This window comes from Tamandua tetradactyla, chromosome 9, assembly GCF_023851605.1.
Source record: "Tamandua tetradactyla isolate mTamTet1 chromosome 9, mTamTet1.pri, whole genome shotgun sequence".
In the NCBI taxonomy this organism is placed as follows: domain Eukaryota; kingdom Metazoa; phylum Chordata; class Mammalia; order Pilosa; family Myrmecophagidae; genus Tamandua; species Tamandua tetradactyla.
Window position 1 is genome coordinate 32,083,575 of NC_135335.1, and position 17,751 is coordinate 32,101,325.

General features: G+C 37.1%; 1 protein-coding gene and 1 pseudogene across 2 annotated transcripts in view; both read left to right on the top strand.

Moving 5' to 3' along the window:
• The window catches only part of ISY1 (ISY1 spliceosome associated protein), a 38,920-nt gene that overhangs the window by 3,106 nt on the left and 18,063 nt on the right, over positions 1–17,751 (top strand). For both annotated transcript variants that reach the window (XM_077116370.1, XM_077116369.1), the window contains exons 3-5: positions 2,604–2,655; positions 3,597–3,662; positions 3,847–3,889. In XM_077116370.1, the coding sequence (XP_076972485.1) occupies positions 2,604–2,655; positions 3,597–3,662; positions 3,847–3,889 (161 nt within the window). The remainder of the gene's footprint in view (positions 1–2,603; positions 2,656–3,596; positions 3,663–3,846; positions 3,890–17,751) is intronic.
• LOC143646329 (E3 ubiquitin-protein ligase KCMF1 pseudogene) lies at positions 5,088–7,072 on the top strand (annotated as a pseudogene).

Here is a 17,751-nt window from a genome sequence, read left to right on the forward strand (position 1 = left end):
AAAGGAGCATCAGACACAAGGTTTTCACAATCACACAGTCACATTGTGAAAGCTATATCATTATACAATCATCATCAAGAAACATGGCTACTGGAACACAGCTCTACATTTTCAAGCAGTTCCCTCCAGCCTCTCCATTACATCTTGGTTAACAAGGTGATATCTATTTAATACGTAAGAATAGCCTCCAGGATAACCTCTCGACTCTGTTTGGAATCTCTCAGCCATTGACACTTTGTCTCATTTCACTCTTCCCCCTTTTGATGGAGGAGGTTTTCTCTATCCCTTGATGCTGGGTCTCAGCTCATTCTGGGATTTCTGTCCCACGTTGCCAGGAAGATCCACACCCCTGAGAGTCATGTCCCACGTAGACAGGGGAAGAGTGGTGAGTTTGCTTGCTGTGTTGGCTGGAGAGAGAGGCCACATCTGAGCAACAAAAGGGGTTCTCCTGGGGGTGACTGTTAGGCCTAAGTTTCATATGAACAAACCCCGAGACTGGGTAGCCTATGACTTTTTGATAACCATATATGAATGACATTAAAAATAGTCGTGAGCATTGGACCTTAAACCTAAAGCAAGAGCACTGAAGAAAGAAATAAATAAATGGGAGCTCCTCAAAATTAAACACTTTTGTGCATCAAAGAACTTCATCAAGAAAGTAGAAAGACAGCCTACACAATGGGAGATAATATTTGGAAATGACATATCAGATAAAGGTCTAGTATCCAGAATTTATAAAGAGATTGTTCAACTCAACAACAAAAAGACAGCCAACCCAATTACAAAATGGGAAAAAGACTTGAACAGACACTTACCAGAAGAGGAAATACGGATGGCCAAGAGGGACATGAAGAGATGCTCAATGTCCCTGGCCATTAGAGAAATGCAAATCAAAACCACAATGAGATATCATCTCACACCCACCAGAATGGCCATTATCAACAAAACAGAAAATGACAAGTGCTGGAGAGGATGCGGAGAAAGAGGCACACTTATCCACTGTTGGTGGGAATGTCAAATGGTGCAACCACTGTGGAAGGCAGTTTGGCGGTTCCTCAAAAAGCTGAATATAGAATTGCCATACGACCCAGCAATACCATTGCTAGGTATCTACTCAAAGGACTTAAGGGCAAAGACACAAACAGACATTTGCACACCAATGTTTATAGCAGCGTTATTTACAATTGCAAAGAGATGGAAACAGCCAAAATGTCCATCAACAGAAGAATGGCTAAACAAACTGTGGTATATACATACGATGGAATATTATGCAGCATTAAGATAAGATAAACTTATGAAGCATGTAATAACATGGATGGACCTAGAGAATATTATGCTGAGTGAGTCCAGCCAAAAACTAAAGGACAAATACTGTATGGTCCCACTGATGTGAACCGACATTCGAGAATAAACTTGAAATATGTCATTGGTAACAGAGTCCAGCAGGAGTTAGAAACAGGGTAAGATAATGGGTAATTGGAGCTGAAGGGATACAGACTGTGCAACAGGACTAGATACAAAAACTCAAAAATGGACAGCACAATAATACCTAATTGTAAAGTAATCATGTTAAAACACTGAATGAAGCTGCATCTGAGCTATAGGTTTTTGTTTTGTTTTGTTTTGATTTTACTATTATTACTTTTATTTTTTTCTCTATATTAACATTCTATATCTTTTTCTGTTATGTTGCTAGTTCTTCTAAACCGATGCAAATGTACTAAGAAATGATGATCATGCATCTATGTGATGATGTTAAGAATTACTGAGTGCATATGTAGAATGGTATGATTTCTAAATGTTGGGTTAATTTCTTTTTTTCCGTTAATTAAAAAAAAAAAAAAGGGGTAGTTGGAGCTGAAGGGATACAGACTGTACAATGGGACTGGATATAAAAACTCAGAAATGGACAGCACAATACTACCCAATTGTAATGCAATTATGTTAAAACACTGAATGAAGCTGCATGTGAGGTATAGGTTTTTTTTTTTTTCTTCTTTCTATTATTGTTTTAATTCTTATTCTGTTGTCTTTTTATTTCTTTTTCTAAATCGATGCAAATGTACTAAGAAATGATGAATATGCAACTATGTGATGTTATTAAGAATTACGGATTGTACATGTAGAATGGAATGATTTCTAATTGTTTTGTTAATTCTTTTTTTTAATTAATAATAAAAAAAAATGGACAGCACAATAATACCTAATTGTAAAGTAATCATGTTAAAACACTGAATGAAGCTGCATCTGAGCTATAGGTTTTTTTGGTTTTTTTTTAAATTTATTTTACTATTATTACTACTTTTATTTCTTTTCTCTATATTAACATTTTATATCTTTTTCTGTTGTGTTGCTAGTTCTTCTAAACCGATGCAAATGTACTAAGAAACGATGATCATGCATCTATGTGATGATGTTAAGAATTACTGAGTGCATATGTAGAATGGTATGATTTCTAAATGTTGTGTTAATTTCTTTTTTTTTTTTCTTTCTGTTAATAAAAAAAAAAAAAATAGTCATGAGCAGATCTTTCCCATCCAGGAACCTTGGTGGATAAGAAATCTATGAGCAGAATTTAACAGGATCTCCTCTATCTCTTGTAGGACGGCCTTAGCAAGATTTCGCCAAGCTCAGCTGGAAGAGGGGAAAGTGAAGGTTGGTGTAAATCTTCCTCATGATTTTTAAAGTGTCAAGAATAAATGCTTTAAAATTCTCTCCTGGGCAGACTTCAGACTCCAAACCTTCTTATTTCTTGTCTCCACTTGCTGAAGTTCTTGAGTCTGTACACTTGCATTCCAGGTGTATCTCCCTGTGGCTGAGGCAGTGTAGTGAGCTAGATGCTATTTTTTCCATCTCCTGTGAATATGATAATTGTGGTTGGCCCTTATTATTTTAGCTCTGTCTGATATTGAATAATAATAAGTGGAGTGGGAATGAGGAGTAGCTGTGAACTGAAACCAGGAAATGACCAGGTTAGGGCTAATATGGATCGTTCTTTGGATATTTTTCTCTCTTCTTTTTTAAAAAATTATTTATTTGTGTATATGTATACATTCGGGTAGTATCTATGTTTAGCTTTAAATTTTTTGTTATGGACAATTTCAAACATATACAATAGTACAAAGAGTGATATAATGAACTCTCCCTAATGCAGAGCCATAATCTACCTTCAAAGGTTGTCAACTAATATTTTTTATGAAAGTAATATTCATATAAAACTTGGAAAATAAAGAAAAGTGAAAAGATGAGGAGGGGTAGCCTCATACTTTCACCCCCCAAAGATAAAGACAGTTATTAATATATCCTGGTGGCCATCATTTTTTAAGGTAGTATAAATATTCCTCTTAAATAACATTTTTGTTGGATCTAGTGTTTCACTCTACTAGATGCATTGCAATGAATGATTCTGCCTGTATAGTTGTTTCCTTATGAGAGATAGTAGAGTCAGGTTTAAGGCTTAACGAGAGTCGTCTGAAACTGAATTCAAATGTATTTAGAGCATTAGACATTTTAGGCTCCAGGTTTGAACTAGCTGTGTATGGTGCATAAAGCTTGTAACTATGCAATGGCAAAATGTGTATTTTGCTTGTCCCCAGGAGCGAAGGCCCTTTCTTGCCTCGGAATGTACTGAGCTGCCCAAAGCTGAAAAGTGGAGACGACAGGTACAATCTGGGTGAATCACATCTTAGTAGAAGCAAGTCTCTGATTGCTTCTTACTGTCTAAATGATTCTTAAACCAGAATTCTAAGTATTTTCAATTACTAATTTTGAATGTACTTTTCTTGTTATTTCAGAAATATTTAAAAGTCATGAAAATTTATGAGCTTTTTTTTTTTAACTTCGCAGATTATTGGAGAGATCTCTAAAAAGGTGGCTCAAATTCAGAATGGTAAGCTACTCTGTCTCTTTAAATGCTTGGTTCTCAAACTGACAGACTTGGAGATTTCAACATTCTTCTTTCTGTAATTGATAGAAAAAGTAGATTAAAAATCAGTATGTATATAGAAGACCTGAACAATACTACCAGTCATTTTGACCTAATTGACACTTAGAGAACACTGTACCTAACAGCAGAATATATTTTCTTTTCTAAGTACACAAAGGACATTCACCAGGATAGAACATATTATGGGCTATACGACAATCGCTACCAAGTTTAAAATAATTGATATCATAGAAAGAATATTCTTCTGTTATAACAGAGTTAAACTAAAAATTAATAACAAAGATACCTGGAAAATTCCCAAGTATGTGGAATTAAATAACATCCTTCTAAGGCTGTATCATCTATTCTCAGATGACTTATGTTCTGTGTTCAAAGTCCTTAAGAATCCACAGTAAGGCTCCTTAAATGAATGAATTAGTGAATGAAGCAAGATCACAGGATGCAATTAGATTTTTATTTCCTAGCAATGAACAGTTGGAAGTAGAATATTTTAAAATATAATAATACAATATTTTTTAATGTAAGCATTTATAATAGCACAAAAAACACAAGAAATACTTAAGTATAAATCTAAGAAAAAATGTGCAGGATCTGTATGCTGAAAATACAAAATACTTATGAAAGAAATCAGAGAAGACCTGAATAAATGGAAACATATACTGTGTTCATGGATTGGAAGACTCAGCCTAGTCAAGATAACAATAATTTTTGTCTTCAAATATAATAAAAATCCCAACAGATTTTTTTTGTAGTTATTGACAAGGTGTTTCTAAAATTTAAATGGAAAGGCTAAGGAACTAAAATAGCCCAAGCAATTTTGAAAAAAGAACAAAGTTGGAGTTTTCTTACTACTTGACTGAAAGACTTATAAAGCTATAGTATTCAAAATGCTGTGGTATTGATGAAAGGATGAACACATAGATCAATGGAACAGAATAAGAAGTCCAGAAATAGACCCACACATATATGGTCAATTGACTCAACAGAAGTTCAAAAGCAGTTCAATGGAGGATAGTAAAGAACCCTGAAAACTCAACAAGAGGGAGGAGGATGAGAAGGAAAAGGAGGAGGTGGCTGGGAGCCAGGTGAGGGGCTGGGGGCGCAAGGAGTGGGATTTGCTGAGTGCAGCCCAAGAATAACCATGTCACTGTGGGCATCAGATAAGCCTCCTGTAAGAACTTGGCCTGTGGCCAGGCCCGAAAGTCAGGTGGGAGTCAGCAGCCAGGTGTCAGCCATGATGGATGCTTAAAAGGAAAATTTTGATGCCACAGATACAAATGTTTCATTTGCTACAATTAAGGTATTTGTACTTCTTGTTATGAAAGTGGCACAACAACAAGGCATACAAATGACCACCTGATGGCAGCATATACTAACAAGGATAGATTTTGATTTGTACTATGATGGTGAAGCTTTCTCTGTAGAGCAGCTTCAGTCTTTTACTTGACTCTTCTGTGGAAAAATAGGCAATAGGGAGACATCTCTTTAAGAACACGTTAATTCTGATTGCATGGAAACATCAACAGAAGTGATTTGTCCAGATTGTGCAGAAGTGATCTATGCTAGTTTGAAACTGTTGTGTACCCCAGAAAAGCCATTCTTTTCTTAATCTTGCCTTGTGGGGCGGGGGCAGACCTTTTGTTTCAGGTGGAAACTTTGATTAGGTTGTTTTCATGAAGATGTAGCATATCCAGCTGTGGCTGTGGCATTTTGATTAGATTATTTCCATGGAAATGTGGCATGCCCAATTTAAGGTGGGTCTTAATTAATTTGCTGGAGTCCTTTAAAAAGGGGAAACTTTTTGGAGAAATCTCAGACTCAAATGCAGACATAGATGTTTGGAAATACAGAAGCCCCAGGAGACCAGGAGCTGAGAAAGCTGATGGAACCTAGACAGGAGCCAGAGCCAACATAGACACATAACATTTGGAGATGCTTAGAGTGCCTACAGAGAAAGCAGATGCCTAGATACAGATGTCTAGAAAAGCAGAGCCCAGCAGACGTCACCAAGTGCCTTCCTTGAGATGCTAAGCAAGCTGGAACCCAGAGTTTCTACCCAGACACTTAGTGAAGGCCCACAGATGCTTAGAGAAGAAGCCCCTGGAATCAGGAGCTGGAAGCATGGAACTGGGAACAAGGATGAGCAGATGCCAACTATGTGCCTTCCCATGTGACAGACATCAACCTTTCTTTGGAATCAAGGTATTTTTCTCTGGATGCCTTAGTTTGGACATTTTTAAAGGTTTAGGATGATAAACTTTGATTTAATAAATACCCTTTATAAAAGCCAACCCATTTCTGTTATATTGCATTCTGGCAGCATTAGCAAACTAAAACACTATCCTAATTAGGCTGCAGTTGATTTTGTTGCTTGTCTTACATTTGAACATAGAGCTCCTTAAAATTTAGATAACTCGAGTGGTATTACACATGCATGTGAAATGTTTTACTCTAGCTGGAGATTCGCAGTTCCTCATGCTTTACCAACAGTTCTAGTGGTGGACTTTCTTCTTTGAGTTCTTATTCCGCAAGCAACAGGGAATCCATGGATTCTATAGCTGAGCTTTTAACTCATTTATCAAGACTGAGACATTCTGCAGGAGGACAGCTTAATTCTTCTGGCCATTCCACTTCTCCTTTACAACAGCTGCAGCTAGAACAGCAGCATACGCAGACAGCATGGCAACAGCTGGAGAACACATGCAAGGCAACCCTGAGAACTAACACAAGCAATACCACCAATATAATTACACAGTCCACAGCAACAACCAACACAGCTAAAATAGAGAAAGCAGTTGGCAAACTCTCCAGAATTTCTTTTAACAAGGTTCAATGATCCTAAAGTGTCTGAAACTGAGTGCTAGTTCGTGGAAAGCAACCCTGTTTGACCAAAAGCAGTTTCCATCTAGTTTGGTGTGCGAACTCACCTCAGAAGAGAATGAATGATGGCAGGTGGCAGATTTTGGTATTATGGTCTGTGTAGACATCATGCCTTTAGGTGTTGCTTTGCAAAGCCTAAATTTAAAAGAGCCTCCATTACCTCCTTTTTGATGACATCCCACTTCACAGACTGTGTCCTTGTGTTGTATTTGCCAGTGAAAGTGGACGAAACTAACTTGGTTTTGTTTGGTGATTGTAATTTCAGGTCCATCCCACTTGTTGTGTATACTCAAAAGGAAGAGGGAAAAGGTATATGATGATCATTTCTACTTAATCAGTTTTTGCTTCTAGCGGATAATTGTAAATAGCAGCACAGGTGTAATCTCTGTTTCTTGTACCTTGACTTGCAAAAGATTCTCCAAATCTCCATATTCAAACTGTAGAGAAAAATTAAAATGTCTGATGAAGTTGCTGTGTGTATTTAAGAATATTAATGAATAGAAACTGCTAAGTAAAAGAAATTAGACTCAAAAGGCTACATATCGGGGGTACTTCTGGAAAGATGGCTGATTAGGGAATTGCGAAACATACTTCTCTCCCTGAAAAACACTGAGGGGATAGGCAGAAACTGTCCAGAACAATGGTCTAGGGCTCTGGAGATCAGGGGGAGTACAAGTGCAGCACCCAGGACAGTGTGGGACAAAGAGATGAAGAAACTATGGAGAGTGTGAATAACTCCCTCAGTCCCAGCTCTGGGCACCTACCCCCCTCCTCAGGAAAAACAGCTTCCGGTTTTCTGATTCCTGTTTGGCTGGTGTCTGCAGACTGAGAGGACCAAAGAAATCTGCTTTCTCAAGTACAGGGTGGGTCATGGTCCAGCGCTGTTACAGCTTTTGGCCAGTGAATTTAGACTGCTGAGTCCCATGGTTTTAACCTGCATGGCCAGGCACTTCCACACCATAATTTTGACCCACACCAGGGAGCTGGCAGAGAGCTAAGAATAGCCTGCCTTCTGAGGGCTGAGGGGAACAGGTGCCAAAGAGCACCTTGTCCTGGGCAGGCTGTGAAAGTGAACATCAGGGAAGCCATGTAGAAGGCTTTTGGGTGAAGAACACCAGATGCTGGGCAGGCCTGGAAAGTGCACCCTTGGGGAGTGGAATTAAAGGGCTCTGTGGAACTGGTGTGTGCTCTCTTAGTGGATCCCTGGCCTTGCTTTGGTTGGGTAATAGAACTGAACAAAGCATCAGAGAAGAGCAATAACACAAAGCCAATCAATAACAAAATGTGAGACAAGAGAGAATCCCCTTTTTAGAGTAAACACATCAAGATAATCCAATGCACAAGACATCATCAAAAAGTGTATACAACCCATACCAAGAAACAGGAAGATATGGCCCAGTCAAAGGAAGAGACAGAATTTGGAACAACTTACCAGAGATGTTTAAATGAATCTCATGAATCAATTCGAAGAGAGGGCTAAAGAGATAAAGGATAGTCAGAAGAAACTGGGTGAGCATAAGAAGAATTTGAAAGCATGCAAAGAAAAATAGAAGATCTTGTTAGAATGAAAGCCACAATAGATGAAATTAAAAATACATCTATTTTTAGTTTATGGTGTATTGGAGTGGCTAGAGGGAATCTTGAATAGGGTGTCAGATATTGCTGGTTTCTGCTGGTTAGTGTGATGCTCCAATATATCCCAGAGTAATCTGGGCAGAAGAATAAATGTGTCTGTGAAGCCCCTTTGTGGTACTGGAGAGAAAGGGGGAAATATTAAAATTCCTCATCTGGGGAATTCCTGATACTCTGGCATGCAGTGGGGACAATCAGTTCAATAGACTGAGCCCTCAATCTTGGGGCTTGCCCCTGTGATGTTTATTCCTGTAAAGGAGAAATTAAGCCTGCTTATAATTATGCCTAAGAGCCACCCATGGAGAGTTTTTTGTTGCTTAGATGTAGCCTCTTTCTCTAAACCAATTCATCAGGTGAATTCATTGCTCTCCACCCCTACATAGGACATGACTCCCAGGGGTGCAGATCTCCCTGGCAACATGAAACAGGACTCCAGGGATGAGTTGGGGCCTGGCATCATGGGTTTGAGAAAGCCTTCTTGACTAAGAGGGGGAAGAGAAAAATGAGACAAAATATAACCAGTGGCTGAAGTTGAGAGGTTATCCTGAAGGTTTTTCTTACCCATTATGTAGATATCTCTTCTAGTTTGCTAGCTGCTGGAATGCAACACACCAGAGACAGATTGGCTTTTAATAAAAGGGGATTTATTTTGTTAGTTCTTCAGAGGAAAGGCAGCTAACTTCGACTGAGGTTCTTTCTTACGTGGGAAGGCACAGGGTGGTCTCTGCTGGCCTTCTCTCCAGGCCTCTGGGTTCCAGCATCTTTCCCCAGGGTGATTCCTTTCTGCATCTCCAAAGGCCTGGACTGAGCTGTGAGTGCTGAGATAAGGTATGCCAAGCTTCTTGGGCTGTGCTACGTTGCCCTCTCTCATTTAAGCACCAGCCAATTAAGTCAAACATCATTCATTGCAGCAGGCACACCTCCTAGCTGACTGCAGATGTAATTAGCAACAAATAAGGTTCAGGTACCATTGGCTCATGTCCACAGCAACAGAACTAGGTACCTTCACCTGGCCAAGTTGACAACTGAATCTAACTACCCCAATATCCCTTTTTAGTATATGCTGTATTGGAGTGGTTAGAGGGAAGTACCTGAAATTGTTGAGCTGTGTTCCAGTAGCCTTGATTCTTGAAGACTGTTGTATAACTATATAGCTTTTACAGTGTGACTGTGTGTTTGTGAAAATCTTGTGGTTTATCCAGGATATAAAGAGATGGATAAAAAAAATAAGGACAAAAATAATTAAATCATAAGAGGCAGGATGAGGGGAAAAAATTGGGTAGATTGAAATACTAGTGGTCAGTGAGAGGAAGGGGTAAGGGATATGGGATGTATAATTTTTTTCTTTTTATTTATTTTCCTGGAGTGATGCACATGTTCTAAAAATTATCATGGTGATGAATGTACAACTATGTGAAGATACTGTGACCCACTGATTGTTTACCTTGGTTGGACTCTATGTGTATGAAGATAATCTAAATAAAAGTGTTTAAAAAAAAAAGTAAGGGGAACTGCCTGAAAATGTAGAGCTGTGTTCCAGTAGCCATGTTTCTTGAGGATGATTGAATAATGATATAGCTTTCACAATGTGACTGTGTGGTTGTGAAAACCTTGTGTCTGATGCTCCTTTTATCTACCTTGTCCACAAATGAGTAGAACATATGGAATAAAAATAAATAATAGGGGGAACAAATGTTAAAATAAACTTAGTTTGAAATGCTAGTGATCAGTGAAAGCGAGGGGTAAGAGGTATGGTAGGTATAATCTTTTTTTTTTTCTGTTTTCATTTTTTCTTTTTCTATAGTCTTTTTATTGCTTTTTCTGAATGGATGCAAATGTTTAAGAAATGATGAATATGCAACTAAGTGATAATATGGTGAATTACTGATTATTTATGTTAATGTTTTATTACGTTTGTTAAATGTTTTTAAATTAATAAATTAAAAAAAAAAGCCAAAACACAATGCAGTAGGTTCTGGCCATCACAGAACCACCCTTGCAGCCTGATATACATCCTACCCAGCAGGACAAAAGATGGGAATTCCCTCTGCCCAATTCCCACCAAATGAATTCTGGAGGGCTAGCAGGGCGTGGGGGATAAGATGGCCAAAATGGAGGTGTACAGTTATGCCTGGTCACCCCAGGAGAGAGGCCCAAACTCCGTGAGGGGGCGAACCCCCCAAAATCAAAGCTGCTGCAAAAGACAAAAAAGAACAGTATATATTAATAAGAAGGAAAATTCACCAAAAAGAACAATCATAAATATTTATGCATCTAACTAGGATGCACAAAAATACATGAGGTAAACTCCAGCAAAACTGAAGGGAGAAATAGACATCTCTACAATAATAGTTGGAGATTTCAATACACTGCTCACATAAATAGATCATCTAGGCAGAGGATTACTAAGGAGACAAAACTTGAATAATTTGCTAAATGAACCAGACCTAACAGACATGTGCAGAACAATGCACCCCCAAACCACAGGGTATATGTTTCAGTTTGCTAAAGCTGCCAGAATGCAATATACTAGAAATGGATTGGCTTTTATAAAAGGGATTTGTTTAGCTATAAGTTACAATTATAAAGTGTGAAACTGTCCAAATTAAGGCACCATCAAGAAAGGTTGATTGAATCTAGAATTTCTCTGTCACATAGTGATATCTACTGTCCTTCTCTCCAGGCTTCTGGTTCCAAACAGCTATCTCAGCTTCTCCAGATTCCTGTGTCTGAGCTTTCTCCAAAATGTTCTGCTCTTAAAGGCTGAGTAAGCTAATTAAGACCTACTTTGAATGGGTGGGGTCACACCTCTATGGAAATAATCTAATCACAAGGTCCCACCCATGATGAGTCTACACCCACAAGATTGGATTAAAAGAGCATGGCTTTTCTGGAGAACATAACAGTTTCAAACCAGCATAGTACACATATTCCTTTTAGGTTTTTCATGGGGCATTCTCCAGAATAGACCACATGTTGGGTTGCAAAACAAGTCTCAATAAATTTAAAACAATTGAAATCTTGCAAAACACTTTCTCTGGTCAAAATGGAATGAAGCTGGAAATGAATAACTTTTAGAGGACTGGGGAAATTTACAAATATATGGGGATTAAACAACACACTCGTACACTACTATGGGCCATAGAAGAAATTACGAGAGAAATCAGTATACATCTTGAGATGGATGAAAATTAGAACACAATATATCAAAACTTATGGGATGCAAAGGTGGTGCTAAAAGGAAAATTTATAGCCCTGAATACTTAAATTAAAAAGGAAGAAAGAGCTAAAATCTGAGACCTAAATGCACACCTGAAGGGACTAGGAAAAGAACAGCAAACTAATCCCAAAGCAAGCGTGAGTAAAGGAATAACAAAGAGTAGGCCAGGAATAGATGAGAACACAAAAAACAAAGAATAAACAAAGCCATCAGTTGATTATTTTAGAAGATCAACAAAATTTACAAACCCTTAGCTAGACTGACAAAAAAAGAAGGAAGATGCAAATAATAAAATCAGAAATGAGTGTGGGGGAGACATTGCTACCAACTCCACAGAAATAAAAAGAGTTGTAAGAATTCTAATACTATGAGCAAATGTATGCAAATAAATTAGATAACTTAGATGAAATGGACAGACTCCCAGAAACACACAAACAACCTGCACTGACTCTAGAAGAAATAGAAGACTTCAACAAACCAAATCACTAGAGATTGATTGAATCAGTCATCAAAAACCTCCCAATAAAGAAAAACCCAGAAATTAATTGCTTCACAGCTGAATTCTACCAAACATTCTGAGAATAATTAATAACAATCGTGGTCAAACTCTTCCAAAAAATTGAAGAGGATCAAATGCTACCTAACTTGTTCTATGAAGCCAACATCACCCTAATACCAAAGCCTACACAAGAAAAGAAAATTACAGACTAATTTCTCTAAAGAATATAGATGCAAAAATCTCCAGAAAAATACCTGCAAATCAAATCCAACAGCACATTAAAAGAATTATACACCATGATCAAGTGGGTTTTATCTCAGGTATGCAAGGGTGGTTCAACGCAAAAAAGTCAATGTGATTCACCATATTAACAAACTGAGGAAAAGAAACATGAACATTTTGATTGATATAGAAAAAGCGTTTGATAAAATCCAACATCCTTTCTTGGTAAAAACATTTAGAAAGGTAGGAATCAAAAGAAACTTCCTCAACATGATCAAGGGGCATATATGAAAAGATCACAGCTAACATCATATTCAGTGGCGAAAGACTGAACGTGAGCCTCTAAGATCAGGAACAAGACAGGGATGCCCATGTCTCCACTGTTATTCAACATTGTGCTATTATGTCTAGCTGGAGCAATCAAGCAAGGAAAAGAAATAGAAGGCGTCCAAATTGAAAGGGAAGAAGTAAGGCAGTCACTGTTTGCAGTTTATATGATCCTATACCTAGAAAGTACTAAAAGATCTAAAACAAAGCTCCTAGAGCTAATAAATGAGTTCAGCAAAGTGGTGGGATACAAGATTAACATGCAAAAATTGGTAGTGTTTCTATATACTAGTAATAAGCAAGTTGAGGAAGAAATCAAGAAAAAAATTCCATTTATGACAACTAAAAGAATCAAATATCTAGGAATAAACGTAACCAAGGATGTGAAGGACCTGTATTTATCAAATTATAAAAAATTGCTGAAAGAAAGAAGTCAAAGACCTAAATAAATGGAAGGACATTCCTTGTTGATGGATTAGAAGACTAAATATTGTTTAGATGTCAGTTGTACCCAAAGCCATTTACAGATTCAGTGCAATCCCAATGAAAATTCCAAAACCCTACTTTGCAGAACTGGAAAAGCCAACTATCAAATTTATTTAGAAGGACATGGCCAAAAACATCTTGAAAAAGAACAAAATTGGATGATTCACACTTCCTAATGTTAAAACTTACTATACCAAATCGAATCCAGAAGCACATTAAAAGAATTACACATCATGACCAAGTAGGATTCATCCCAGGTATGCAAGGATGGTTCAACATAAAAAAATCAATTAATGTAATATACCATATCAACAAATCAAAGCAGAAAAACCACATGATCATCTCAATTGATGCAGAAAAGGCATTTAACAAACTTCAACATCCTTTCTGTTGAAAACACTTCAAAGGATAGGAATAGAAGGGAACTTCCTCAACCTGATAAAGGGAATGTATGAAAAACCCACAGCTAACATCATCCTCGATGGAGAAAAACTGAAAACTTTCCCCCTAAGATCAGGAACAAGACAAGGATGTCCACTATCACCACTGTTATTCAACATTGTGTTGGAAGTTCTAGCCAGAGCAATTAGACAAGAAAAAGAAATACAAGACATCAAAATTGGAAAGGAAGAAGTAAAACTCTCACTGTTTGCAGATGATATGATACTATATGTTGAAAACCCCGAAAAATCCACAGCAAAACTACTAGAGCTAATAAATGAGTACTGCAAAGTGGCAGGTTAGAAGACCAACACTCAAAAATCTGTAGTGCTTCTATATTCTAGGAATGAGCAATCTGAGGAAGAAATCAAGAAAAAAATTCCATTTACAATTGCCACCAAAAGAATAAAATCTTTAGCAATAAATTTAACTAAAGAGACCAAAGACCCTTACAAGAAAAACTACAAGAAATTGTTAAAAGAGATCACAGAAGATCTAAATAGATGGAAGGGCATACCGTGTTCATGGATCGGAAGACTAAACATAATTAAGATGTCCATTCTAGGGGAAGAGAGAAATGGGACAAAATTTCATTGGCTGAGAGATTTCAGAATTGTCATTCTTATGCATATGTAATATCCCTTTTGAGTTTATGGTGTATGAGTGGCTAGAGGAAAGTACCTGAAACTGTTGAGCTGTGTTCTGGTAGCCTTGATTCTTGACTATATAACTACATAGCTTTTACAATGTGACCATGTGTGTGATTGTGTAAACCTTGTGTCTGATGCTCCATTTATCCAGGATGTGGACAGATGAGTAAAAAAAATAAGGATAATAAATAATATGGGGGGTTAAAGGGTAAAAAATTGGGTAAATTAAAATACTGGTAGTGGGGATGGGTAAGAGGTATAGAATATATGAGTTTTTCCTTTTTTCTTTTTATTTCTTTTTCTGGAGCATTGCAAATGTTCTAAAACTGATCATGGTGATGAATACACAACTAGTGATGATTTTGTGAGCCATTGATTATATACTGTGGTTGAACTGTATGTGTGTGAAGATTTCTCAATAAAAGTATTTTTTAAAATAATGGTGCTGGGAAAACTGGACGTCATATGCAAAAAAATGACGGAGGACCCCTATTTCTTACCGTATATAAAAATTAACTTAGTGGTTCAAAGACCTATGTATAAAAACCAGGACTATAAAACTTCTAGAAGAAAACATAGGGAAGCATCTTGTGTTAGTCAATGGTTTCTTAGTCTTTACAACCAAAGCACAAGTAACAAAAGAGAACATAGATAAATGGGATCTTATTGAAATTAAAAATTTTTATGTCAGAGGACTTTGTCATGAAAGTGAAAAGTTAACCTATTCAATGGGAGAAAATATTTAGAAATCATATATCTGATCAGGGTTTAATATCCCCAAAATATAAAGAAGTCCTACAGCGCAATGACAAAAACACAATCTAATTAAAAAATGGACAAAAGACTTTAATAGACATTTCTCCAAAGATGGTAGACAAAAAGCCAAAAAGCACAAGAAAAGATGCTCAATATCATTAGCTGTTAGGGAAATGCAAAGCAAAACCCCAGTGAGCTACCATTTCATACCCACTAGAATAAGCTTCTGTTAAAAAAAGAACAGAAAATTACTCGTGTTGGAGAGGATGTGGAGAAATAGGAACACTCATTCATTGTTGGTGGGGTTGTAAAATGGTGCAGCCACAGTGGAAAACATTTTGGTGATTCTTTGGAAATTAGGTATAGAATTACTGCATGACCTGACAATGCCACTTCTTAGTATATACCAAAAATATTTGAAAGCAGGACTCAAACAGATATTTGCACATCATTGTTTATGGCAGTGTTATTCACAATTGCCAGAAGTTGGAAGCAACCCAAGTGTTCTTTATTTGATGCATGGATAAATAAAATGTGGTATATACATACAATGGAATATTACTCAGTCATAAAAAGGAACGAAGTTCTGATATGTACAACAATGTGGATGAGCTTTGAAGACATCATGTTGAGTGAAATAAGCCAGACACAGAAAGACAAATATTGTACCGTAGTTATAATAACAAACTCATAGAATCAGAATCTACAATATAGGTTGCCAGGGGCTGGGGTGGAGGTATGAAATAGGAAGTTAATGCCTAAATTATACAGCATTTCTGTTGTGGTTAATTGTAAAGTTTTGGTAATGGATGGTGGTGCTGGTACTACAACATGTGAATGTAATTAATAGCACCGAATTATATATGTGGATGTGGTTAAAAGGAGAATTTAAGGTTGTTACAGAATACAAATTTAGAAAAATACATAGATCTGTATAACAAACAGTAAACCCTATTGTGAACAGTAGACTCTAGTTAATAGTACAATTATAAAAATGTTCTTTCATGAATTGTAACAAATGTATCACACTTAATGCAAGGTGGTAATACCACACTTATGCATGGTGGTAATAAGGTAGTACAGGGGAACCCTGTATTTTATGCACAATTTGTCTGTAATTTCACAACTTCTTTAATTTAAAAGAAATGGTTATGTATACAAAATGATTCCATTTATGTGATGTTCTTGAAAAGTAGGAATTATAGGTATTGAAAACAATTTAGTGGTTCCTGGGATATGGAGGTAGGGGAGAGGTTGATTATGGAGAGGCATGAGGGAATATTTGGGGTGATAGAGCTGTTCTGTATCTTGATTGTGGTCACAATTACACAACTGCAAACATTTGTTAAAGCTCATAGAACTGTAAACCAAAAAAAAAAAAGATTTTTTAAATGTTTTTTTTTTTGCATGGGCAGGCACCGGGAATCAAACCCAGGTCTCCGGCATGGCAGGCGAGAACTCTGCCTGCTGAGTCACTGTGGCCCTCCCAAAAGACTGATGTTTTTGCATGTAAATTCTGAAGAAGTAAATGAAAAATTAATTCTCAAAAGTTTGATTCTGGTCTTCTCTAAAATAATTCCTGGATTTGCTTAGGAAAGTGGGAAGAATTTCCAGTAGCTCCCTCCCTTCTTCCCTTGAGGCTTCTAGACGTTGGCTATCTTGGGATCATCTGGTGACTATTGCACTGCAAAGTCTCATAATATAATGGTAGGTCTTCTTCCTTTTTAATAAAACCTGTGAGTCATAGAATTTTTTAATGAACTTTATTGTAGCAAGATTTACATATAATAAACATTTAAGTATACAATTAGATGTTTTAAAATTTTTTTATTATATTTTTATTAAGATGTCTTCACATACCATACAGCCCATCTAAAGTACACAGTCAGTGGCTCACAGTACCATCATATGCATTCACACCATGATACTTTTTAGAATATTTTCATTACTACAGAAAAAGAAATAAAAGGAAAAAAAACCCCCATACTTTCTGTACCCCTTACTCCCCCTTATTGACCACTAGTATTGCAATAATTAGGTGAGTTTTGACAGCTGTGTATACCCATGTAAACTAGCACCACCATCAGGATGTAAAACATTCATTACCCCAAAATGTTCCCTCTTACTCATTTTCTAGAGTAACGTCTAGAGTAACAACAAACCTGCAATCAGGGTGAACGTGCCTTTCCATACATTTGCTGTTTTCATTCTGCCGTTAACTCATAATGGCTTTCTATCCCTTGCAAGAGCATTGCGATGTATTAGACATGTCAGGGTTCATTAAACCATTTTCCCTTCCTCTCTGTGGAGGGATGCTTTCAGTTTTTATCTGCCGTAGATGACCCTTCAGCAAGCACCCTTGTACACATCTGCTTATATTATCCTTAGACTGAATCCTCGGGCTAGTATTCTTTGCCAGACTATTTTCACATGTAATGCCCATTGCGATCCTGAAAGGACTGAACCTACACAGAATGCTGCCCGCTGTGAATGTTTATCCCAGCATCACTGCATATTTGCTGGCATTACTATGACAAGTTTATTCCCCTAAGATTTTGCTGTTGTAATGGTTGTATAAATAGAATTGCACTGTTGCCACTGAGGACAAAGTTTTGTTTTTTTTTTTCCTGTACTGGTGGATAGTTCCTAATACATGCCCTGTCATTTATTTGGGTGTTGATATTTCTCTTAC